We start from the raw sequence: 23,181 nt of genomic DNA, 5'->3' as shown, positions 1-23,181 counted from the left end.
AATAAAAATCCAGAAAATCAAGGGATCATCATACCAGTAATGCTCCCCTTGGCAAAATAAATTTGCTCAGCAAATACAGCATCTAGACCATCATTCTGCTTGCTTAAATGCTGGGCAAGACACGAAAAAAAAAAAAGGGAAAGAAAAGGAAATAACAGGGCTATACTTCGTATAGCTACAACTTTAATAATCAGGCGTCATATAGTTTTATTTTGTAGGCACGAACGGTCCAACTTCCGGTGCGGCTGCGGCGGTTCTCCTGAGCGACATACCAGTCAGTGAGTGAGTCGAGGGGATCAGAGACAGCAAATTCCTCTGTAGCGCGGTGGACTTCCCCGTGCGGCAGGTTGTTTTGTGACCGGAGAAAGGTTCTTAAACTCCTTACTAGTCCGGACTATTGAAAGAGTGTTTTAGCCGTTAGCAATAAGGTGCAGTGGGACAGGAGACAAGGTGGAAAATGGACCGCGAACCCCAGTTAGCGCATGTACCTGTACCGTCTTCAGGGAGTTTGACACTCTGATTGGAGGTAAGAAAAACATTTTTCTTAACTCGAAGTCTAAATAATGTCCTTATAGTTATTAATCGCCGAAAAGTAAAGCTACAAAACTACTGCTGTATATATATATATATATATATATATATATATATATATATATATATATATATATATATATATATATATGTATATTATTTTTATTTTTTATTTTTACTGCTGCTTTAGTGATTTGGAACTGTTTCCTGGTCTAGGATCACCTCTGAACGCCGGACCTCTTGGACCAAATCAGGTGTGTTGCAGCAGGGAAGCATCGATAAACCTTCGATTCCTCCCTTCAGTCTAACCTGCTTCTTGAGGTCCGGAGTTGGTGATCCCTGATCTAAATTTAATATGCTTCTAACCTGAATACCCCTAACAGGTGTGCTCTGCGTCATGTAGAGAGTTGACATTAACAAGTTTATTGTCTGTACTTATCTGCTTATTACAAACAACTATCTATGAACAGTCTGTTTATAGTGGTTTTGCTCATGGCGGGCTGCTGGAAGTGGTGCCACCGCACCTGCGTGTGCTGCCTGTCAGAGGAGGAGAAGAACACCATAGCTTTGGACAAAGAAATAAACAGGATCCTCAAACAGCAGAAGAAGAAGGAGAGAAAAGAGATAAAAATCCTTCTTCTAGGTCAGTACCTGCACACACAGAGCATCTCACACAGCTGCTGGAGTTGGCACACGATGATAGTTAACACCATAATTATGGATAATTCAGTCACTGAGTCACTTATCAGCACCCTGAAAAATGAAGATGAATAATGAAACTGTGTAGCCTGTTTGGTAGCTGCCACACAACTCACTAAAACTATGTAAGACATGTGTCACCACGTGGGAATGTGAAGAATGGTCCAGATTGGGATTGGCTATACCTGGACACATGCAACCCAGAAACCCACAGGCCTGTTTAAAGGTTGGTTTGACAAGTCTTTCTGACACCAGCCGTACTTTTATGTCAATGCTTATACGCGATCAGATAAAACCAAATAACAGAGGAACAGGCAGAAAAGTGAAGTTGTTAAGTTATTACATGTCATTCATTTTTGAAAAAATCCAAGTTTAGTACAGAAAAGTTCATTTGGAAAAAGGATTTTCTGCACTTTACTGGCTGATTTAGCAAATAACAGAAAACAGAAAATAATTAAGCCAGCTGTATGTACATGTGCGTATTCATCACCACATATATGTTTGTCAGTAAACAGATGAAAGGAAAAAATATGCAGACTTGGCATGATTTATAAATTGCAGTGGTGTACAAAATCATTTAAACACCTACTATATACTGTTTTAGACGTAGTACAATGACATCATAACAAATGTCAAAATGTTGGTTATGTAAGAACTGTAAAACAACAAAACTAAACGCTCAGATGGCATTCAGTTTGGATTTATTGTCCTCAATACATTTTAAGAAGGTTGTGATGTGGCATGTCTCAGTACCTCCAGGAATTCCAATATCAAATATGTATAGGCCAATACCTCCCCCCTCCCACCACCATACTGCCACACCCCTTTCTTTTCTATGCTGTCTGTTTGAACTAGAAGTTGCAGCTTCAACAGTATTCTGCCAGACCATGAAATACTCTCAGAATGTGCTTTAAAAAAAACAAAAAACATTGCAATTTCCCTTTGGGATCAATAAAATATCTTTCATCTCATTTCAATAAAACATGTTAGAACAAAACAATATCTTGAAATGGATTTAGCTGGAGCTGCACAGTGGTTGGCAGCATGGCCTCACAGCAAGAAGGTCACTGGTTTTGAACCTTGGCTGGGGAGGAGGTTCGAACAGTGACCTTTCTGTGTGGAGCTTGCATGCTCTTCCCGCATATGTGTGGGTTCTCTCCATGTATTTCGGCTTCCTCCCACCCTCCAAAGTCATGCGTGTTAGGTGAAATTGGTCACTCTAATGTCTCCACATGAATGAGTGTGAGTGGCTGTTAGTCCCTCTGTGTTGGTCCTGTGATGGACTGGTGACCTGTTCAGGGTGTACCCTGCTGGAGTTCCAGCTTCCCTACGACTCTCAACTGGAATACCTGGTACAGAAAATGTAATGAATCTTAACTGCTTTGTGCAGAAAAACAAGACTAAAATCCACAACGTCCGTCACAACTTTTCACAAAAGCCGCAGTAAAATCAGGCATTTAAGCTGCAACCATGACAACAAAACACTGCAAAATCCTGGAGTGAAGTTTACCGCTGTGTTGGATCAGCTCCTCCTTTGAGAACACTTTGGAGAAAGAGTTTAAAAGAGAAATGCTTCCCCCCTCCCCCTTTATTTAGGAGTCTGTTGTTGTACTTTATGTTTCATAATAAGGTAAAGTTAAGTAGGAAGCCCTCATCAGCTGCAGAGCTGTAACTGTTGTAACTGCAGAACGTAGATTGGCATCTTCTTGCTGAAATAAGCAATGTTTTCCTTTAGCAACAGGCATGGCAGCCCATGCTGCATGTAATATAGTATTAATGGGACCTTCATGGATGCACAAGGACTGAAATACCTCCTTATCATCACAGATGTTGCTTTTTGACCTGTACACTGATAACAAGCGAGTATATTGCACCACAGATCCATGTCTATATTTAATGCAGCGTCATCTTTGGGCCCAAAGATCATGGCCATTTAATTATGATTTTCAGCCTTGTGCCATGTGTGCAAAAAAAAAATTTTTTTTTGCATTGAAGATGATACAATCCCTTCGTTCTTTCCAATATCACTTTGTGAAACATTCAAAATTTGTTGAGCTAATTTTGATATAAATTTGAACCGTTTTGAATATGCAGAGTTGCTGAATCAGCAAAAAACACCAGAAGACATTATTAGAGGAAGAAGGGAAAGAAACAGAGATAGACACAGAAATAGAGATAAGAGTCAACATTGGACTGACTTTATGAACTTAAGGAATTCAGGTGGGAGCTAGATGGATTCCAAATTAGCTGTCATTGGTAGGGGTCCTCACGTAGAGAATCTGCCGAAGTTCAGTATTTCTGCTTTAAACAAGATCTGTTAGGTGAGGCTGGAATTTATGATTCCAATGATTAGTTTATTATCATAACACATTATTATTGCTATGACTGGTTAATGTTTTCTGTCCAAACAAGAGTTAAAAAATTAATGATCTTTTAAGAATTAAACAAAACCACTGAAAGGTGAAAAGAAGTTATTGGATATTTGTTGTTTGTACATTTAGTCAGTTATCTAAAGTGTTTAGTTTCACTGGAAGAGTCAGTTAATAAACCACTTTGCTCAGCAGTGCTGTGTACCGCCACATTTTAACATGACAGCTGTGCTGGTATCTTGTGTGTCATTAGAAAAAAACAACACTCTCATGTGTTGTTAGCACATTTTAATTAACTTAAAGCACTCAGAGGGTGCAGACTTCCACCGAGTGCTTGTGTGTTTTTTGTTTTTATTTACCAATGATTGTGACCATTACTTTCTAATTTAGAAGCTCCAGGGGACATTCCCTAGAAATTTGATTAAAACAATCATAACTTTTCGAGTAGTTTTGCTAAAATACAGTCAGGGAGACTAACAACTGAATACCGTACATGACGTCCACCTTGCTCCAGGTAAATATATATTAATCGTTAAAGGATGCATATTTTATCATTTTTTCACATGTTAAAACAAACTTAGGTGATCTCAAAGTGGCAGTGATTTTTTTTTTTTTTTTTTTTTTTTTTTAGATTTGACTTATCAGTCTGGAGAAGACAGATACAACACAGGGAATTTCTGCATCTCCTTTCAGTGAAGTGATGATGCAGCATCTCAGCTGATGCATTTAGAACTTCACACTCCACTAGATCGCCGGCGCCTCCTAACCAAGTGCAATCACTTATATAGTCAACAAGTTGAATTCTTATCATTAGTTTATGTTACAGGTGATCTACAGAAGTCTTCCAGGCATTTATGTTCTATCCAGGATGTTTACAATCCAGCTGCAAAATGTAGTGTTCATTCAGACTTTTTATGGTAAATCTACAATAACATGATTATTTATGACATATTTATCTTCACAAAAGGTATACAATTACAACTATGTTGCTAAGAGATTTTTTCACCATAAAATTAAAATCATGACTAAGCCACTTCCTGTCAAACCTTTTACCAATCAGATATCCAAATATCAACAAGCCACAATAAAGTTATACGTTTGTCTGGGAAAAAAATGCTAAAATATAAGGTCTTCTACGACTGTGATGAAGCCAAGACAATCTTTTGATGCACAGTGGTGCCAAAACAAGCTGAGTTGGAGTTGTTTTTGTGAGGATAGTATGTAAATAGTAGTATGAATAGTATTAGTAATATGAAAAAAAACATGTGGAGATAAAATAATAAATACAGTTGGTATTTTTTTCTATATATGAGAGAATGATTCGCAGATGAGAAAAGTCTTGGTCACTGTTAATCTTTTACTATTAAATGCTCTTTTTTTTGTTTGGCTTTTATGGTGCAACAACTAAATATAAACCAGCTAGACTAAAAATAGCTAAACATGTCTTGGAGTTGAAGGATTATTTCGGATGTGTTGTCTTCCTCTTTAGTCCATTATAATCAGATTAAACTGATAAGAAGACAGCATGGATCAGGATGAGGGAAAATCCTGAAATAATTTGGAGATGTGGTCAACAATAACACTGAATTATTGCCCTGTCTTATTGGCTGAATCAGTGTGTGAGGTGGCAGAAAACAGACGTTTGTGTACGGGAACAGGTCTGTTAGTTAAACATCACCTACATTTTATGCAGCTCGGCCTCATCTATTAATCGTGACCTCTTTGGAAGGAGGCGTCGGGAAATTACAGCAATGTTCCACAGAGCAGCTCATTTTGTTTGAGTTATTTTCCCCCCCTCAGACGGTTCATAGGTTGATCATTACCCAGAGGGACCAGCTGAGTTGTTGAGGTTTTTTTTTTAAAGTGACTTATGATTGTGATTTGCTCTGCATTGACACACATAACAATCCATTTCAGTTAACCTTGTTATAACATATTTAGTCATCATCTTTTCATCATGAAACCTCAGAAATAGCTGTGAAATTATCATGCTCATTCTCTGCTGAGTGGCTCAAGTGAATGAAGGGTTGAACAGCCGTGGCTCAGAAGGGCTCATTTAGTTATGATACAGTCTCACATTTTCTCGTTTTCCATTGCTCCGATTGAAACTTCTTGTATAAAAACAATATCCGTGATTCATTTTTTGTGCTTACTGTGTCAAAAGTCTCCTACATGGTGCTGTTGTCTGTCACACATGTCTCTAATTGCCTAAGGTTGACTTCTAGCTCATCTTCTAAGAACATCCACACTGAGCTAAATAAGCTCAGCATCACATTGATTTCTTTGGAAGAGGAACAAGATATCTGGCCTTTTGAGGAGAGCAGGACAGGCAGTAAACGTAACACTGTCATTAAACAATGTTAGATTTCTAATGCCCTTTCTCTACAAGCTCAGACAATTTCCTTAATTCAAATGCTTGTGACATGTTTTGGTCAAAACAATGCACAAAGACAGCAACACCACTAGTTTACACTTCTTTCCAGGTGGATCACATCAGGTGGGTCGAGCGACCCATGACTCTAATCTCGCTTTCTCTCTTTTCTTCAGGGTCTGCCTGTTTGGAAATCATATTACTCAATTATCCATGGAGCACCATGGCAGGAGAGCACATACCATAAATACACTAAAAGCCCAGAAAACACGCTAAACGGATAGGAAATAGTCTTGTTTAGGCCGTGTCCTGTTGCAAGTCACAACACACTGCAGAACATCATGGCTGCTGCCTGGTTAATAACACTACTGGTAACATACATGGAAATTCCTTCATCACACATGCGCTGTATAAGTTCCCTGTTTCTCCATGTCTTCTCGTTCAGATGTTTAGCTGTCGATATTAAGAACTGCTTCTTATTTGGTTGAGCTTTTCTTTTTTTTTTTTTTTTTAGATTTTGTCTGTTTGCTTTTTTAACAGCTGTTATTGGTGCCTCATTGATTATGCATTATGTGACAAAATGGCTATGTTTCCTCTTCTAGCTCCAGTTTTTTGTTGTAATTTTTTTGCTTTTAACACCTGCTCTCTGCGGGAAGAGAGAAAAAGATGGTTTAAAAGCTGTGGGGAAATGTTAAAGTTGCAGCCTGAAAACTGAAGTAATCAGCTTAAGATTATAAACACACAAGAAGGAAGTGGAGTTATTTTGCAGGCAGGACTGAAGATAATTCAGACATTTTCTACTTGTTACGGTTGATAAAATGATTATTGGAGAAATGATCTCCAAAATGTTTCTAAAAACTTTGGAATGTTGTGTAAAATGTAAACAAAAAAATGGTGCATTGTTTTGCTAATGAATCTATATCATGAAACAGCAGCAGCGTTACATTAAAACCTGACTTGATTCTTTCGTGGACTTCCTGTATGGACTCAGGAGCACCTCTGTGAAGCAGCGTTTCTACATATCGTTCATATGCCGTATCGTGATACTTTGATTTAAGATCCACTAAGGTGATGTGAAAAGTTGCCCTGTATTTATTTTTCACTTACTAAAAATTTGAAATCCTCCTTTGGACTTGAGGGCAACCCCCAGGTTTTAGACTAAAAGGAGACTGGAGCCATCTGGATTGCTATCAGCACGCATGTCAAGTATCTGTGAGGAACTCTTGTATCAGTGCGCTTGGGTCGGTATCATTTCATATCCACAAAGGCACCTTTTTATGCAGAAAATGTAAACATGTTTTGGAACTACAATTATTGCCATCTTGGAGTGAACCTTGGTTATTTCAGCAATACAAAGCCGAAGCACATTCTGGACTTGTTATAAAAACATGACTGCATTAAAAGTGTCGTGTTGCTAGATGGACCTCCGTTCAGTTCAGACCTGTCATCTACAAGAAACCTCATTATTAGACAGAAAATACAGCTAAAGAAGCCCTGAACTGGTGAAGAGCTGGATCTCATGTTGGGCAGGAATAAAACCCGTTTTGCTTGTAAACTGGAGTTGTTATTCTCATATGTCATACTGTATGCTGATAAATGTTGATAAGAGACTCCAGCAGATAATGACTCTCTCTGAGCTTGTTAGTAACATGTTGCTGACATAATATTCAGTATGGTGTATTTTTACAAAGTGAAAATGAGGTCTACACTATTTTCAGTCATTTCTTGTTTTGTCATCCTGAGATCTTTTCTCATGACAGCATGTCATAATCACATCAAATGACTACAGTTTTCCCTTTTTATATTCTAGTGTCCTTTAGACAGTTTTAAAATCAACATTAGGAAGGATGCCAAAGCAACTTTCTTTTATTTAAGCTTTATCTGAAGCATATTTCTTTAGAGTTTTCCTTTGGGAAATAAAAAAAGATATATTGTTCAGTTCATAATCTCTCTCTGGTTTCCTTTAGGAACTGGGGAAAGTGGGAAAACTACCTTCATCCGACAGATGAGGATCATCCATGGGCGAGGCTTCTCGGAGGAGGAGAGGAAAGCTTTCGCCAAATGCATCTTTCAAAACATCTTTACTGCCATCAAAGCTATGACAGCAGCCATGACCACGCTGAGAATCCCCTACGCCATCCCTGAAAACGAGGTATGCTCCCGTATTGCACATAAACCTGGGCCTGCATTCATGCCTGCTCATAATACAGGTGTCTGCACTGGCATGCAGGCGTCAGATGAAGGTTAATCATCAGATTCATGTCCATGACCAGGGTGATGCCCACATCAAGGAGGTAGCATCAGTCACATTTACACACTAGCTCTCTCGCAGTGTGTTAGAGTATAAAACAGCTTGCAGGATGTGCTCAGTCTGCTATAAGAAACCTGGGTGTTGTTTTAAACTTGGAGCTGCAGTATGTGTGTGTGAAAGGATGTGTGTGTGTGATGGAGTAGGCTCTAGTGTATGTTCTGGAACTGTAATATACATATATATATATATATATATATATATATATATATATATATATATATATATATATATATATATATATATATATATATATATATATATATATATTTATATATATATATATACATACATATATACATATATATATATATATATATATATATATATATATATATATATATATAGTCTGTACTTATATTGTGTCTGTCATATCACTCTGAATTGCTTTTGTATTAAAAGTGCTGTATAAATAAAGTTTGATTTGATTTGATTAATCAATTTGCATTACTTATTTTTAGTAAACATTAAGAACAATTCAGTTTACTACATCATGAAGCCTAATTGTGTGTCCTCCAGAGGTATGCCAAGTGGCTGCAGGATGTAAACACAGTGCAGGTCACTCAGCTGGAGCGGGGATATGTTGACGCGATTCGCCGCCTGTGGGCAGACTCGGGAATGCGGATCTGTTACACTCGCCGCTGCGAGTACCAGCTCCTGGACTCCACTGAGTAGTGAGTAGTCGTGTTGTACTGGAAAACAAAACTGTACCATACTCTGCGTGGGCGGGGAACAAGAGGGCGTGACATGATGAAACACCAACAATACTGCAGAAAGACGGTGCATCTCAGTATGACTGAGGAAAGAAGACAACACACCTGCAGAAAGGTTTTACAACTGCACATTTATGTAAAGAGCATGTTGCAGGTTAGAAATGCCCTTAAATCAGTGTGTAAAAAAATAATGTAGGAAACAATATTGAATAAAAACACACTTATAAACACACTATTTAGGCTTTTGGAATATTTTCTGTTAGAATCTTATTACTGCATCGAAACCGCAAGACAGGAAGTGATGTAGGAAATGGGAGACAAAAAAAGGACCCAATTGCAAGAAGTGCAGTAACAGGATCTCACCTGTAGGTGGCGTGTATTCATTATTGCCCTTAAAAACAATAAATACACGCTATTTTTAAATTCAGGTTTTGTTTATTTATTGGTGCATTTTTTTGTGACATTCACTGCTTGTTTCAGATGTGCGCAGGTAAAGTCTGCTCTCAGCCCCACTGGCAGAACGGGGGTGACCACATGCAATCAACATTGCATTGTTTTCTCTCCATCAGATCACCAATCAGAGCAAATTTGAATGTTACAGGAGGGAGGACCAGAAAGAGCGGGGAGCTCAAACTGGCCTGCCATTAACAGATCGACAGGAGCTGTTATTCTGTTGAAGCAATGTACACTATGAACAAAAAGATTGTTAACTCTTTCTGCACTACAGATAGAAATAAATCAGTGCTAAATGAGGGCAGTAACTCAGAAACAGGCTAATTAAATCCAGCTAAAAGGCAACAGTTTAATGTCTGCAATAAAGGAGGCACACAGTTTCAGCTTAGGCTAATTTATGACATGAGAAGATGCAGGAACACATCGCAGACCTTTGTACCAACATTCATGTGTGGAAAGTTTACTTCGAACCCACGCTTGAGCTAAATTTTTCTTTCTTTTATTTATAAACGTTTCAAAGAAACCTTTTTATTTTTTGTTAGTTTTATTTGATTTTTCATATTAAATAAAATATTTCCTGACAGGGTTATACAGTAATTTGTTTTTTACACTCATGGAAAACCTGCTGGGCTTTAAAAAAATAGTATTTCAAAGCACTTTTTCTTTACATAGTTCTGTTTAAGCCAAAATGTGTTTTGAGATTCTTCGAGTCAACACATTTGACTCGAAGAATCTCAAAACAAGAAGCGTCATCCTATGACGTTATGACAAGCACCTTTAAATGTGAGTACAGTAGGTGTGAGTGTCTCAGCTCCCTGAAGACAGCCGGAGGCCAGTCCGCCTGTGCTGTCTCTCTTTCCTATTGCTGTTCTGTCCTGTGTTTACCCAGCAGCTCAATCATTGCAGTGTGCATATGATAAGAGACAGGCAGCCAACAACAGCCAGTGACAGCTTGTATCAACAGCAGTCATAAACTCATCATCCACACACGGGCTGATGTGGACTCAGTCCATCTCTTTCTTGTATTTTTTAATCACAGTTTTTCTCATCACTAAATCATTGTGTCACGTCTTGTGTCATGTCTGTTTGTTTTGTCACTGTCGAGGTTGGGTGGAAAGTAAACAGAAGCCATATGCGTTATGAGGTCCGCTCTAGTCACAAAAACAGACTTTTTAGCACTGTTGTGAAACTTTTTTTTTTTTTTCTGGTCTTTTTCTTCCTTCCTTTAGCTACATGACTAACCTGGACCGCATCTCATCCCTGGACTACATCCCCACCGAACAGGACGTGCTGCGTGTTCGATTCCCCACCACGGGCATCCACGACTACTCCTTTAATATCAAGACCATCACACTAAGGTGGATGATCCTCACATTACCAAACTCTCACAGGGATAAATCTAATACTGACACTATTCACTGCTCTGTGGGAGAAAAAACTTTTGACTCCGACAGCAGCTTTGTCCTCTCACGTCGCTATGGACACAAGATAGGATCCCATTTCTGACTGCTTCTGTTCAGCTTGCTGGCTGAAAGCGAGGTGTCACTTCGTGTGCTTTATTATGACTTTAAGCTCACAGTGAAGAAACCTTTTGTTTGATTGATTGATATTTCTTTTATTTGAACAAAAAATAAATTAATTAATTAAAGGAAAAAGTGAGTCACTGTAAAGGAGCATGATTTAGTAAAAACTAGTTCATCCCACCTGCTATCAAAGAAATCTGAACTGAACTTTAATCCTTTGATGGGAAAATTTCTTCATTCATTCATTCATTCATTCATTCATTCATTCATTCATTCATTTTCTAGACCACTTGGGCCAGTGCAGGTTAGTGGGGAAGCTGTAGTCTGAGTTATATATGACAGAAGCATATTTGGTTGTGTTTTCCAGTCAGCCTGGTCAGGAGGATTCTGCCTGCTAACACTGTGGCACATTAGGAAAGTGACATGTTCTCGGAGTGAGGCATCTCTCCACCTGCCTCACTGGCTGATCTTTTGGCAGATGCACCAAACTTTCTTGTGGGTGTGAAAGCAGTCTATGAGAACTGGGACAGTGCCAAATGTTTTGTTAATTCTGGTTCGCAAAACATACAAAAAAAAAAAAAAGGTCCAGAAAGAAAGTTGTTGATGAAAATAGTTTTCATAATCACTGTTTAGACTTTTCCCTTTAACACCAATCTACATGCTTTCATGCAGTTGTTTGTTGATTTGTAATTACAACCATGCTGGGTTAACAGTGTAGAATTTTTAACACTATTAATGTCCCACACAATTCATCCATTGTGACGGTCACAGGCTGAAAGTTTAGGTTTTATCTCACTTCAGTTTGATCCAAATGCACAAAACCAAACAGAAAATGTGGCATTTGACTTTTCTGTGTGTGATTTGCTAATGCAGTCACTGGACACTTTATTAGGTACAAATGTTTAGTTGCTTGTTAACACAAATATATGAACAGCCAATCACATGGCAGCAATTGGCACACTGCATCTAGATGTGAAGACATGGTCATGATAACACAATAAAATTCAAACCAAGCATCAGAATTGGGAAGGAGGGGCGTTGTAGTGGCATAGTGGTACTAGACAGGCTGGTCTGAGTATTTCAGATACTGCTAGCTACTGGGATTTTCTCTTACAACCCTCTCTAGGGTTTACAGAGAATGTTCTGGGGAAAAAGGAAATATGCTGTCTGGATGAAAATGACTTGTTAAATGTCAGAGGTCAGAACTGACAGACTGGGCAGGGATGACAAAAAGGCAACCTTAACTACTGATTACAACCAGTGTATGAAGAATACCATCTCTTAACATACATGTCCAGCCTGGAGGCAGCTGGTCTACAGCAGCAGAAGACCACACTGTGTGTCAGCTAAGAACAGGAAACTGACTTCATACAGGCTCATCAGAATTGGACAACAGGAAATTGTAAAGCTGTTGTTTGGTCTGATGAGTCTTAATGTCACCTGCCACGTTCGGATGGTAGGGTCAGAATTAGACATAAACAAGAATACATGGGTCCATCTTGCTGCTGCTGATGATGTAATGATGCGGAAGATATTTTCTTTGCACCAACTCAACACTCTGTCTATCATTGCTGACCATGTCTAACCCTTTATAACCACAGTGTGCCATCTTCCAGCAGGACGATGCACCATGTCACAGAACTCAAATCATCTAAAACTAATTCCTTGAACATGACAGTGGGTTCACTGTTCTCATACAGCCTCCACAGATATCAATCCAATAGATCAGCTTTGGGATTTGGTGGAACAGGAAATCATGAATGTGCAGCTGACAGATCTACAGCAGCTCTGTGACACTTTCATGACAATACAGAGCACAATCTCTGAAAAATTTTCTGATAAAATCTAAGAATTAGCTAACGTAGAAACGCCCTGGTACTGGCAGTGTGTCTAACAGTGTAACAGATCTGTGTATATTCAGTAAATTATATTTTATTTATATTAAGAGCTCAAAAGAAAAAGCCATTACAAAGCACAACAATGTCTTCTAAGCAAGTACTTTGTAGCCACAATCCCAGAATTATGAAAAAATTCTTCAAGTTGATAGTTTGCCTTCACTTGTGCTAAAAGGACCTTTTATCTTGATTAATATGTATTTTTATTTACTTCTCTTCCTTTTTTTATTGGCAGGATTGTTGATGTTGGCGGTCAGAAGTCGGAACGTCGGAAGTGGATCCACTGCTTTGAAAACGTCACCTCCCTCATCTTCCTGGCCTCCCTCAGCGAGTTTGACCAGGTTCTGGAGGAGAGGGAGACCATAGTAAGACCATTTGTGTCATTACAAATAGCTTCTCTCTGTTCACCGCTGCAGGAAGTGGACAAAATATTAGGAATAAACATGTCTCAGTTTATCTATCATTGTATCTGCTCAAGTGCAGCAAATGCTGCAAAGCAAACATGCTAAATCTGCTGTTATTCAGCTCTTGGATTAATATGAATAAAAGAACTGAATTATCATTACTTCAACATGAATATTTTCTGCTTTCTGTCCTTCAGTCGAAGTCCAGAACTTGTTTTCATCTCTACTGTTTTGTTGCTACAAAATGTTTCTGTTTTGATTAAACTTTTCTATCATGTTTCATGAAAATATTGATCTTCAAATTCTCAATGAAAGCAATAAATTAATCTCACTGCAGTAATTTTATCATTCCACCAGCAGGTGTCACTCATGTACAGGATATCCTCTCTCCTCTCTCCCTCCTGTCCTCCCTCTTTTTTCTCCCCACATCCTGTCACTAAGCTCTTTATCTCTACCAGACACTTTTTTGGACTGCCACCACATTCATTAACCTTGATGGTGGTCCGTGTGCTCCAGAGCCCCCTTAATCATTCCCTGCCTGGTATAGAAGGGAGTGTTCCCTACTACTTTATCTTCAGCTGGCCAACCCTCTCACCATCCATTAAAACTCATGTTTTCTGTCCTTAAGTGAAAAAAAATCTCCTGTGAACTCTCCGCCATAGTACTTTTATCTCCAAGATAATTCCTCTGTGTCAGTGTTGAGCTTAAACATGGAAGGCTGTCATCTCCAGGAAAATTCCTTACCTGTTTCTCTGCCGTAGAACCGCATGGAGGAGAGCCTGGCTCTGTTCTACACCACCATCCACTCGCCGTGGTTCCACAATACTTCCATCATCCTTTTCCTGAACAAGACTGACATCTTGGCTGACAAGATCCAAACTTCAGACCTGAACAAATACTTCCCCGGTTATACAGGTTAGCTTGTGTTCCATGTGTGTTTTGTTTGCATTTGTTGTAAGAATTAAATTGCGTGGCAGAGATTAGTGGTAAAAGATTAATTAAAATAAACAATCCATCAATGTCATAAGTAATCTGAGTAGACAGGCAGTAACTTATTTGTGAGTGGAGACAGTTGGGCTGAATTTGAGTGAAATGTGGAAACAGACAATACAAAAGATGAGATATTTCTGAACCAGTGAGTCTTTAAAAGCTCACAGCAGATGTTCAAACATTCAGACATAAAAGTGTCCGCAGCGTTGGAGCGCTGCCTGGTTAGTCAGTTTTACTGCGATCAGCAAGCACAGTTGAAGCTGATTGTTGGTCGGTGTTTGTCATCATCACAATGGACAGAATCATCCCCAGACATCGGGGTTGTGATTGTGTTTTTGCTCCTCTCAGTTGGCTTGGGGCCTGCAACAGCCTCCCACCCAACAGAAGTAATGTATAATTTCCAAAACATTATTTTCAAAGTGATTTCCTCCCTGCTGGCAAGAGTTTTTCCTTATGTCCACAAGATAAGCTTTCTTTTCTTCCCTTCTCTCCCTTTTTTTCCCCATCTTTCTCTCTCCTCCTTCACTCCTCGGTTGTAAATGAGTCCCTTCAGGTACTCTCAGTGCTTAATGATGAGGCTGCAGCTCTGTTGGTGTGAAATTCTGTGGAGTGTTACCCTTCACTCCCCACATCTACATCACCACCACCGTCTCTCCCTCTGTTACCCTTGGCAACTACAGATAGATACTTTGCTTCCTGCAAGGCCTGCACCCCCACCTGAATACCCCCAGGTTTACATGTGTGAGGAGTGTGTACGTGTGTGTGTTGGAGATCAGAGGCGGCTGTTGAGTGCCTGGAAGTGAACATTTTCAAACCTGCAGTCCATCCACTGTGTTTTACCACTAACATTAGCAGGATACAATAATGACTCATACAGGGTCAAGCTCCTTGATGTCAATTTAACCTTAATGACAACTCCGCGCAGCTCCTACCACTAGATGCAATTTGCTGGTAATGCTGCTGTGTTCCTGTGTGGCCCTTATTACTGCTGCTCTAACTGCATTTGAAGGCTGCAGCTGTTTGCCCTGCTGCCTCATGTCTGTTTTGAACAGTGCGAAACTCAACTGAATTAAATAATTAAAAACAATTTCATCCTCATCGAATAATGTCAGTCACTGTGACTTATATACTTACGTACTGTATATATCTTATATACTGTTTATTTTCCAGTTCTACATGCTCAGATCTCTGTTGATGCTCAGTTAGAGGGAATTCATCAATGCGGAAAATGTATTAAAGCTCATAGTGGTGTGCGTCTAGTCTGGGTCTGTGGTCTAGCCTGACAGTGTCTGAATTGATAGATATTAACCTATTTAAAGTAACTGAGCCACCTGTTGGACCAATCAGCTTCCTAAAGGAATAATTAATTAGTCTGCCAAAACTAACCAGTTTATAGAACAAAAACTAACAAAACAGCAAGTAAAAAAAGAGCTAAAAGGAACACGGAAAACAAGGAAGTAATAAAGTTAAGAGTCCAAAACTGATGTCAAAGATAGGTACTCCTGATCGCTCATGAATGACATTGCTTTACATTTGCTGTTATTGCCCTAAGTTTGGACACCCCCACAAGACACTTTGAGCATCTCTCACACAGACCTAAGAGGTCCCAGTAAAAGTATTCGCTGACCAGTGAATGTGACAGATGATATTTATTGCACTTGAACATGAGATGGACAATCTGACTGGACAAATAAGTGATTAAACCTTTAGATCTGGTGTAACGTTAAACCGTATAACAGTTTCAACTTTTATGGACTTAATCATTAATGTAAATTATTTGAAGTCCTATTTTGAGCATTCATTGCATTTAAGCATTGTGTTTAACCAGGTTGCTTCTGGCTAAATTTAACACTGCACCATCTTGTCTTGATAGAAGTCTGAGTTATTGACTTGGTAAATACACACCTCTAATTATCTTTCAGTTTACTCTGTAAGTTGTGAGTTGCCATCACTGCTTATCCTGCCTCATCAGCTTTGGGTTTAAAAAGCTGGTGAGGTTTTTAAACCCAAATGATGGGTGTGAAAATATCACACCCATCATTTGGTGTGAAAATATCCTACAATGCAACGGAACTGAAGTACCCACATTTCTTTATAGTTGACTCCAGTTCACAGCTTTGGTTCTACAGAAAATAACTTCATTAAAACAAGTGTTTAATCTAACAAAGGGCTTAGTTTAAAAATGAAACTAAAAAAATAAACCCACCAATATAATTGGTATCTCCATTACTTCTCTGCATCAGGTATTTAAGTAAGCGCATCGTTCACCTTCCACTTCTCATCACCACCTTACAGGTAAGACGCGAGACCCCAACGACGCCAAGAACTACATCCTTAAGCTGTACGAGCATCAGGCCATCAACCGTGAAAAGAGGGACGAGTGGAAGACCTTGTACCCGCACTTCACCTGCGCCACAGACACCAGCAACATCCGCAGGGTCTTCAGTGATGTCAAGGACACAGTGCTGCTGAGGTCTCTCCGGGACTATGGAGTCCTCTGAACTTTAACTGAGCTGCGAAAAACAGCAGGAAAAGGGATGACTCTTGTCTCTATCTGGACTACTTTCTTGTGTGAGTGAAAGCTCTGAAAGCCAAAATGTGCCTTTTTTCCCTCTTAATGAAAAATCTGGACAGGCATACCACCAGCCCTTCATCTCCATCCTTCTCTGCTGCCTCATAAGTTGTTCATTAAGAAAGATGTGGTGAATAAAGGTGATTTTCTCACCTCCATCATTGTCACATCACTGGCAGCTTTTGCTGCAGTGTAGTTTCTTTTTGAGATGAAGAAGCGTTTGAGGTCACGGTGTGTGAATTGATCCACAACTGTGAGGTTCTGTGCAGCCTCTAACAGTATGATGACTTTTAGAAGTGAATAAGGAGCCATGCATGAGTGCACCACTACTGTCACCACTACAGACTGATAGCTTTAGGTATAGTAGAAGCTCACACACACTTAAAACAAAAACCGTAAATACAGGAAACTTTCAGCTGAAGCTGTAAGCAGCAGCTGCAGTCTTTTTCATCCTTAATCCTGAGAATCGTTCAGATGAGCTCGTCTAACTGTGCCAAAATCCATCCACTGTCAGAGTAATGATCACAACATATTTGTAAACCAGTTTTTAGGAGTGGATCGGCCTCACACTGGATGTTGGTGGTGAGTGTTTATCGCCGTACATGTTACAAGCTTGTTGAGAACTGCGCAGTCAGCATTTGCAGGCGCTTTGTGCCGGAGAAAAACACTAAGTAGATGCTTTTCCTAAGGAGGCGGACATGCTTGATTGATCCCAGATGTTCTTTCGGTGGGGACATTGATTATTAGTCACTCCACGGTTATCTTTATCCTGTATTGACAGACAACTATTTATAAACAAATTGGTTTAAATTAGGTGCTTAGAGTTGTTTCTGCTGCCCCATTTGTAAAAAAAAAAAAAAAAAAAAAAAAGCAGCTAAAGCTGTAAAAGATATGAAGATATGAAGTGCCAGAAGACTCCCGGAGTTAAATAACGTGAGCATGACATGTCTTCTAAGTATTTTTGTCAGTGTTGTAAAAATTCAAAGACTTATTGGTAATAGTTTTCAGCATTCACACACAATCAATACTCTTTGTTAGAATCAATATCTTCAATCTGATCACAGCTTTAAAACGTCAGAGAGTAGATGAGCAGAGCTGACTGGCTCCTCTTAGGAGAAGGCAGATTTTTTTTGTTTAATGAAGAATAACTTGTGAGAACGCAGCGCAACTAGGTAGAGCGAGACAGTGGGAGTTTTCCACCTTGTTTTATCATGCAGTGCTGCGTGTTTGCAGAGTGAAAATGACATTGAAATTTATCAAATTAGCAGACCCAAAAGAGACCCAAAGCAGCATTTTATTTTTTTTTTTTTTTTTTTTTTATTTGTGTATTTTTTAAAAATGTGTTTCTTGGCAATAAAATCACCAAAAAAAAAAAAAAAAGGACCTGATAAAACCTTTTCCAGTGTATCTAACTCGTCACTCGAGCTTTTAGAGCTTAACTTACTGGTCAAGTCTGTGTTAAACTAACACAGGACAGTCATTGTGTTACACCATCATGCTGGCTGCACTTCTGCTGAGAAAATCGGGCTGGTTTACTACTTTTTATAGCACCACACAGAGGGGCTTTAGGTAAAACAAAATACAAGAAAAGAAAAGAGAAAGAAATCAATCCAGTCTCTAAATGTCTGTAAGTTGTCAGTTTCAGTCCTCCGTGTGATATGCTTGTATTTCTGTTAAGAAAAAGTGACTCGTTTCCATCTCTGTTGCCCCAACTGGATCATTCCCAGTAAAAAATTGAAGCTCTCCACCAGATCTTGTGTTCCCACTGAAGCTGAGCAGAACTGCGTTCACTGCTGAGTCATCACTTAACTGTGTCTGTCAAATTATGACTTTTTTTCCCACATTAAGCTCAATGAAATGTTCGTGGTAGTCAGCTAATATTTTGACCAATGTAAAAAGGGCTTAAGTTGAACCTACAGTGCTGGGTTCTGCTGCTGTTTTAACAGACTGTAAAGAGCTTTTATCTCCACACAGCGTCACATTTTATAGCTGTGAAAGCTTTTCTGTACATGTTTTACTACGAATTACTGTGTAACAACTGTTTTTTTTTTGTTTGTTTTTTTTTTATGTTAACCAGCAAACACATCAACTGTGACCAAAAGTAGTTTTCCAGAACTGGAAATCCTCTTATTTGCTGACGTAGACTTTGGTGAAGGAAGGTTTTTTTTCTTGTTCATATTAAAAAACAAAAAAAACAAAACCTTGAACACACACTTGTCTGCCTTCGTCCTGTTTGTTTTCATGATGCAGAGTCTCTTCATCTGTATGCCTGATTGTTTGTTTTTGTGAGGCTGTGTCAGCAAGACAAATGAGGTTTTACAGGCTCTCTGTTACCACTGTGGGATTTGCAAAAGATTGACTCATACATACAGTACTCATTTCCATAAACTGCATGTGTGTTTCTGTGGTGCAAACATTCACCGTGGACATAACTTCAAGCTGGAGTGGACATTTGACGGTTGAGACGGACTTCTTCCTCCCTTCAGCTGGAAGATGCAAAGTGTTTCCAATTCAATGACTGAAGAATGACAAACAAACAGTCAGGTGGTTTCACTGACAGCAGCACACCAGATTGTACATGACAAATATGACACAAAAAGGGAAGGAGGATCACATGCTGTCATACAAACAAACACAGGCGTGAACATTGGAGGCTGGTCGCGACTAAAAGCACTCCAAGGCAGAGAGATTAATGCTGCGGCCTCGGCAACCGTCAACCAGACAATTTGATTTTCTCACAGGTGCGTTTGTGAGAATATTAGGTATGTGGGAGTCTGTGTAAACATGCTTATGTGTCTGCTCATGCAAAAGTCAGTACATGTGCAGCCAGCTGACTGAGCATGACTGAAGGAAAAGCTACATGCAAAATGTGTGTTTGAGTCCACGCTTAGATATGTTGCAATGTGAACATATGGAAAATAATTTCATACATGCACCCATGCGTTAACATTTTGCTCACAAATTTTTTTACCCAACCTGAGTTTTTTTCTGTTCTAAAAGCTTTTTTACAATTATTAAATGTGCATGCACACATAACCCGACGTGCACAGATCATATTGTATTTACACACAGCTCAGAGGGTATTCATTTGACAACATGACTCCAAATATCAGCTGAGCACAAGTCCTACAAGTTAAATAAGGAGAGATCAGTGGAAAACATTGACATGCATGAAGGAAGGGGAAGGGATTCACTGACCCGTTGAGCTGGCTCCAGGCAACAGGTGGAGATGGGGAGGAGAGGAGTTGCACAAAAGAAAGCCTGGAGGGTTAACGATTAGTTCTGAACTTTTTTAAAGAAGGATCAGACTGATTGGTTCAAACAGCAGCAGGGAAGAAGACTATTGGACAGGAGTTGTGATAGCAAAGTTTGACAGCGTGAGAAAAATGAAGAGACAAAGTTTAGCTGCAGGAAAAGCCGAAACATCATATGACCTCAGATGTGAATGAGAGATCATCGATGCTGAACCAGGGTATGATTTTCATTTAAAGAGAATGCAACTTTCAAAAAAACTTAAACAAATCTATATTTCTATTCATAAAGGGAAATAATCCTTACATTTGGAGTGAACGCAGTCTGAGGCAAACTAAGGTGTCAAAGTTAAAAGCTACACTGGAATTGGAAAGCAAAGTTATGAGGCAGTGTTTATACCTCACAGTTCAGTGTTACTTCAGATGAGTTCAGGTGATCCAGGCGGGAAACAATGAGAAGCATCAGGCAGGTAAATGTCTTTTTATACAACCAAGAATTCATAAAATCATAAATACAAGAAATAAGGCTAATGTTTTTATACATTCAGCAAAAATCCATCAGTCATTCAACCATGACAGATCATTTCCAAATCAATGACTAATTAAAGGGAAAGAGCTCAGCTTCATTATCTTTCAGTAATAAGACATTTAATCCATATGTTAGTCTGTGTTGCATAAAGTAGGCTTTTATTTTACAATTGATTAAGCTATCTGTTTGCTGGCTTAATTACCATTGCAGTAATGGTTTAGATCAAATGGTGAGTTGTCTGTTGCAGCCATTAGAAAAACTTTTATGATGGACTTAAATAGAAATTTGGAGTTAAAACTCAGATCCTGACATGAATTGTTCATCCTCATTTTTCCTGCCTGTCACATATTTCACACGATGTCTCTTACTGTGCTGGGGAGAGTTTCTTTTTGTTTATGTCAACTCTTTAGCCAACTTATTTTAGGTAAAGTGGAAGTTGCCATGCTTGGCTTCAATCCTCTGCATAATCTCTGAAAAACTGAGCTCCAGCGTGGGTCAGAACCAGTTCTGCATGACTGCCATTAAAAGTTATTGGCCCCTTTGGGAAGATGTGTGCAAGACTCCGAAAACTGTCTTTGACGAGGAGGGAAGGATTTAACAGCTATTAGAGCATCAGGCCCTGTCGCCACTCGCTTATAATGAGGAATTTTTTTCTGTAAATAAACAATATATCTATCCATATGAGCCTCTTAGATACCTTTGCAGCTCTGCCCCAGGTAGCAGACAGGTCTGGGCCAGATCTGGTATCAAACCGGCAGTGCTGGCCGACCGCTGGCACGGCAGGTGGTATGTCAACCAGATGTGGGCCAAGTCTGGCAAAAATGGCCCGGAATGCCATATGTGGCCCAATTGTGGTTTGGTATACATGGCCCAGATCTATCCATGCCATATGTGTCATAATTAAAAAAGAGGATCTTACTGAGTTACACAACTTTTTGTTAGTGTTGAGAAATTAAATCTCACATTTCTGCAGACTGTCCGCTAATCCCTTCCTGGCCATTCATCACTAAAACTACAGAATGGTCTGTATTTTAGGGTTTTATTAGCGCTAATCAAACCCTAAAATACACCACACACCAAATCCAGCTCAGCTGATGTCTGCTCAGCTGCTGGGGGAGGACGAGGGATGGGAGAGAAGTCCACCCTCTTCAGTCGCCAGTGTGAAAGTGCTGCTTCAGTTAGTCGGTGGGTTTTCTGAAAGCCTGTCTGCTATGGACGAAGCTTTCCCATCTCCACCAACGTTCTTCATAGCAAGAACACATCTGTTGTCCATTTATCAAATATGCTCATCCAGGTGTTCAGCATGTTGCTGCAGAACGCAGCGAAGCTTGGCATAAAGCCCTGCAGCATCAGTAAGTTGATCACGCTGAAAGCAGCGCAGCCTTAACTGTCTACAAACGGCTAAAGCCGTAGTCTCTGATGCTGACCTGTATCAATCCGCTGCATGGTCCATGATATTGATGTTGTTGTGTGCACAACCTGTTCCTTTTCTGTGTGGCAGGAGACGTGTTTTTCAGCAGCTCTTTTCAAAGCCAATGCAGCATAAAGGTACAAAGAGAAAAGGTGCTTATCAGCACAAGAAATGAATCAATTTGCCAGCATGAATCACCACTCAGTTTCCTAAAACAGCTCCAGCATTTGCAACAGCAGCTGGCCCTTTGTGGCACATCTCACACAGATTGTTCTGATTCAAAAACATTGCTCGACACAGAGGGGGTGGCCTATGTGAGCACTGCACATCGATTAAAATACTACAAGAGCTACGCTGACGTATGCTGCTCTGAACATGAAACAAATTGACACAAGCTTAGAAGGTTATGATTTAAATCACAACAACATTAAATTCATTCAGGAGTCAAAACATGACACAATTACTGAAAACACAAGAGGAAAAAAAGGTAGATTAGACATGGAAGAGAAAACATTCTTCTTAGATGTTTCTTCTTCAGAAACGTCTGATTTGCACAGTTTGAAAAGAACTGCTATCAGGTTTTGGTTTATTCATGTGGAGGACTGAGCAACACAATAATTCCCCAATTAAAATGAAGATGAACTGCAACAGCAGGCCTCCTTGTTGCAGCTCTACTTTTGTCCATGTCTCTAAATCTTTGCAGTGACGACGGATCATTAAGCTCTAAAGGCTGTTAAGGTCCTGCAGCATCATCTACTGTATTCCAGTGCAACCACCAGGTATGGGGCAAGAAGAGTGAGGCTATGAGACACAAAGCTCATCAGGAGAATCTGATGCTTCCAGAGCTGGCCTCTGTTCAATTAAAACATACCTGAAAATGATAAAACAGCAGGAGTCCCCAGAACTATCCAGCAAAGGTGCAGATGCAGCAGTGATGCTATTTAAAGGGGAACATTTAAAAAAATATTGGTACCCCTAATTAAAATAAAAGTAAGATGCATAATTGAGTGAGTTGATGATTGTTTTTCTCTCACCGGTGATGGCTTTGCTAAACTCTAACAAAGAAAAAACGTTTTTAAAAATAGTTAAGCTGTTTTCTTGAGATAATGAAAAAAAATCCTTGTTATCTACCCCCCACCCACCCACCGCTCTCGGTTTCCAC

General features: G+C 39.4%; 1 protein-coding gene across 4 annotated transcripts; it reads left to right on the top strand.

The window, feature by feature from the left end:
- Positions 1 to 373: 373 nt before the first annotated feature.
- On the top strand, positions 374 to 18,898 carry LOC306759729 (guanine nucleotide-binding protein subunit alpha-14-like). 4 transcript variants are annotated; one of them, XR_013771428.1, is made up of 10 exons: positions 374 to 526; positions 748 to 914; positions 1,002 to 1,174; positions 7,938 to 8,122; positions 8,798 to 8,952; positions 10,674 to 10,802; positions 13,098 to 13,227; positions 14,028 to 14,181; positions 14,810 to 14,987; positions 16,552 to 16,682. XR_013771428.1 is itself a non-coding variant. In XM_079245451.1 (9 exons), the coding sequence occupies exons 3-9, from the start codon at positions 1,024 to 1,026 to the stop codon at positions 16,755 to 16,757; spliced, it is 1,110 nt and encodes a 369-aa protein (XP_079101577.1). In that variant the 5' UTR covers positions 374 to 526; positions 748 to 914; positions 1,002 to 1,023; the 3' UTR covers positions 16,758 to 18,898. The 4 variants fall into 4 exon arrangements, 2 of the variants coding, with proteins under 2 accessions (XP_079101577.1, XP_079101578.1); XR_013771429.1 differs by having other exon boundaries at positions 14,605 to 14,987; XM_079245451.1 differs by lacking the exon at positions 14,810 to 14,987 and having other exon boundaries at positions 16,552 to 18,898.
- Positions 18,899 to 23,181: the final 4,283 nt, after the last annotated feature.

The sequence above is a fragment of the Telmatherina bonti genome (assembly GCF_933228915.1).
Source record: "Telmatherina bonti genome assembly, chromosome: 8".
Classification (NCBI taxonomy): Eukaryota; Metazoa; Chordata; class Actinopteri; order Atheriniformes; family Telmatherinidae; genus Telmatherina; species Telmatherina bonti.
The sequence above is the reverse complement of the archived record's forward strand: the minus strand, read 5'-3'. Positions and strand labels throughout refer to the sequence as shown.